The sequence below is a fragment of the Bactrocera latifrons genome, unplaced genomic scaffold, assembly GCF_001853355.1.
Source record: "Bactrocera latifrons isolate USDA-ARS-PBARC rearing strain unplaced genomic scaffold, ASM185335v1 scaffold_1274, whole genome shotgun sequence".
Lineage (NCBI taxonomy): Eukaryota > Metazoa > Arthropoda > Insecta > Diptera > Tephritidae > Bactrocera > Bactrocera latifrons.
The window spans coordinates 12,066-15,935 of NW_017534713.1; the positions used below are offsets into that span (position 1 = coordinate 12,066).

Here is a 3,870-nt window from a genome sequence, read left to right on the forward strand (position 1 = left end):
GATTGCAGAAACACATTTATTGTATTCACAGTTTATGGGAAATTTCATATGTGGCAACTTTGCCCGATATTTGACATTTAAACTGTGAACGCACAATTAGTGTTTTTGTTTCCTGGTAAAGTGGCAACTTTGATCAGCTGACTATTCGCGTTTAGAAAAAATGGAAAGCAACACAGAAATACAGAAGGTAAACGCAATTCGCAATATTTTTAAATATAAATGTGGGTGATAAAGGGTTAAACGACAGCCGTCGCACACAGTAAATAAGAAGAAGCATCGACATCCACCATCCACCSACGCCTTGAAAGAAGAAGAATTCTACGAGCTTACAACAGGGGGAGTTGAAATAAAACGACGAACGCGAAACGACGTGGCATAAAAGACGACGCGCATCAATTCTCCTCATCACGCATAATAAAATCCCACATAGATGATAAAATAAATTAAACTAAATAATATTTAAATCCTTTTTATAGATCAAACATAATAAAATCCCACATAAATATGAAAATATTCTGCCTATAATTGTTCTATTGCAGGTTGTACATAAGCGTGTTCGAAAGGCTCCCTACTTTTTGAGGGACAACAGGCCACTAGAGAAACCAACGGCCCAACATTATTATAAAAGATTTTTGAACCAAACTGGCAGCGACTTGCATTGGACTCTGGTGCGTTGCAAGGTRAAAAACTTAAGATTGCAGTACACCAAGGCCAAGTCCGGGCAAAATGCAACGGGAAGTGGCACCATGGATAATTGTGACACTACCAAAAGTAGGTTCTACACATCATAAATTTTTAAATGTATATATCCTACAAATACACTTCATTTTTAGACGCGATCGTAAGGATGTGTCCCCGGTACGATGACKTAGAAGACATTTTTGGCTATAGGGAGCTCACTTCAAACTGCCTTGTATTGGATACCGAGGACATTGCATGTACTGGTTCACCAGAAGTTGCCACGTCCTCTGATATAATCGTCGAGGAAATCGTGGCATTACCCGAGCCTCTGGTCACCCCTTCTACGTCAAAGGCTGTCCGAAAGGGTATRTATTCGCGWACAGCCCTATCAGACGTTCTCGATGTACACTCCAGCTTATTGGATGCAAAAAAAGACAGAATCGAGAAGGAATTTAAGATGAGGGAAAATGAATTAATGCTAAAAGAGCAACAATTGTTGTTTGATAAAGAAAAATTTAAAAAAAAGAGTTGGTAGAAAAAAAGCTGACAGGGAAATTCAAGTTATGGAAATTCAAATGAGGGAGAGAATAGCTATGAAAGAATTGGAAATGAAAGAAAGAATTGAAATGGAAAAAATGAAAATAATGCAATAAAAATGTCGCAGGCCTAAGTATTTTCTTCCATATAGAAAATAAATCGCGTTATATGAAGAAAACATGTATAACACCTTCATTAGAAAAATATTAAACAYCTTTTATTTCAATAAAATTTAATAGGCTATTGAACTGCATACCAAAAAGGCTAAAAATGTCGACTAAAAAGTTGAATATTTCGATGAAAATTTGTAAAGTTTAGATTTCTATACGAAACTAATTCAATTTAAATAACTGGAGGAATTAAAAATTAAAAAATAAAACTATACATATATACTACATAAAATTAAATAATTATATCTTTATTGTTTACAAAATGTGATAGAGCTTTYCTTAGGTCGTCGTGTTCATAAATTTCTTGTGGGAAGTCTGTTTCTTCTTGGCTTTCTAAACTAGGATTTTCGTCTAAGYTAAATTGTAGCAGCATGTTGTGAAGGATACAACATGCCAAAATCCATCTACAACAATTTTTATAATTAGTTTCGTTCGTTAATCGGAATCGTACAAACAATTTTCTATACGTACTCTATATTTAGAGAAATATTGATTGAATGTATCTCTCATTTCTTTTGACGTCAACATAGCCAATACATCCTGGAAGCTCTTTCATTGTTTTTGTGACAATCTTTTGCCTTTCTTCTCTAGATGGCCAACATAAAAATGTAGATTTTAAATTAATCAATGCGGTAATAACCCGCTCTGTCACTTTGGTAACTGTTCCGCCATCGCCTATTCCGAACAATGTTGCAATCTTTCTAATAGAGGCACTCTCTCCACTTGATCCCAGACGAAAAAGTGTTATCTTTAGTTGAAGATCGATTGGTAATTGTGGAACAAAATTTTTGTTTTGGAAAACAGGGTCKTGCTTGATTAAGGATAATATATAGTTGAACTSAAAGAATTCTATGCGCAACATTTGTCGCATGCGGCCWCTATMAAATSTGGGAAGAACATTATTGACCCATTGCGAAGACTTTGGTATACCCAAATGGGTACTTCTCCGATTAGCTATAATAAGCGCTGCATCAATGGCAAATTTTATTAGGATATCGTCATCCTCTTCGTCACTGCCTTTAACAAAATTGTAAAAAATAACTTCGGTAGGTAATTTTATGTAATAAGTATATATACATACTAGAATCATTAACGGTTATGTCCAGTATACATTTGTAGCTGAGTGCGTTCAATATATTTTGCTTTCCATTTAAATGAGACATTTTTATTCAAGAATTAAAAATTAATTTGCTATAAAAATATTGCGAATTGCGTTTACCTTCTGTATTTCTGTGTTGCTTTCCATTTTTTCTAAACGCGAATAGTCAGCTGATCAAAGTTGCCACTTTACCARGAAACAAAAACACGAAGTAAAGTAGAGTAATTTTGCCTAAGACTGTTATTTCGAACTTGTATAGGAAACAACAACAAACAAAGTTACCACGTGGTAAAATGTTTTGAAGTTAACAGATGGCAAAATTAACACATCAGATAATATAGAACTGTGAACACCCTAATTGAAACATTTTCAGCTGTTCACCAACATTGTCACATTTTCTGAAATTTTCAATTGAATGGAGGAATGAATGAGACACCGCCAATGGATGAACCACTATATGAAGGTTCCATCTCTGCCTCATGCCCAGTCACGATCAACTTTAAGCCACAATCTTGAGTATTCTAGTCTGCTCAGTTTAATTGAACAATTCGCAGTTCGTAAAAATAATCTTTTTGAACGCAAGGTTCCACTGTGTACGTTGAATGAATGAGACACCGCCAATGGATGAACCACTATATGAAGGTTCCTTCTCTGCCTCATGCCCAGTCACGACAACCTTAAGCCACAATCTTGAGTATTCTAGTCTGCTCATTTTAATTGAATAATTCTGGAAAGTCGCAGTTCGTAAAAATAATCTTTTTGAACGCAAAGTTCCACTGTGTACGTTTACACATGTGATGGTCGGCATTTTACAAATGAGAATTGCTTAGCATCAGCGGTTCGATAACGGTAAACTGTCGCCGTTGCTGTTTTGGTGATGCAGAATACAAGGTACCTAAAGTACTATTAGACTGTTTTGATTCGATTTGTAATGGCGTTACAGCAACATGAGAGACACAGGGATGTGCTGCAGCGTCAGCCGGCACGTTTGGAAAGGCACTGCTGATAATCATGGCAACCAGCAAATACCCTGCAATACGGAGATAACAAATTGCACAAACACATTGAAACATTTTCAGCTATTCACCAACACTGTTACATTTTCTGAAATTTTCAATTGAATGGAAGAGAGAGGCGAAAGTAAGGTAGAGAAAAATTATCGACATTCTAAACATGTTGTAATATTAACTTGCTAGAAATGGAAAAACGGATATCCAGCTTCTCAAGAAGAAGAAAAAACGAAAAGCGCAGTTTATTTTGGATTTTAAAGCCTTACCACCTCTTTATATTTCTTTTCGTTACTTGATAATTTCATATTTTTTAATTAATTTCTGTTATGTATGTGGCGGCCGAGTGGAGGATGAAAACTGTGTTAGTGAACAC

General features: G+C 35.5%; 1 protein-coding gene across 1 annotated transcript; it reads left to right on the forward strand.

Moving 5' to 3' along the window:
- The first annotated feature begins 716 nt into the window (after positions 1–716).
- LOC108978798 lies at positions 717–1,424 on the forward strand. Its single transcript, XM_018949255.1, has 2 exons — positions 717–771; positions 834–1,424. The coding sequence occupies exons 1-2, from the start codon at positions 747–749 to the stop codon at positions 1,214–1,216; spliced, it is 408 nt and encodes a 135-aa protein (XP_018804800.1). The 5' UTR covers positions 717–746; the 3' UTR covers positions 1,217–1,424.
- The last annotated feature ends 2,446 nt before the right edge of the window (positions 1,425–3,870 follow it).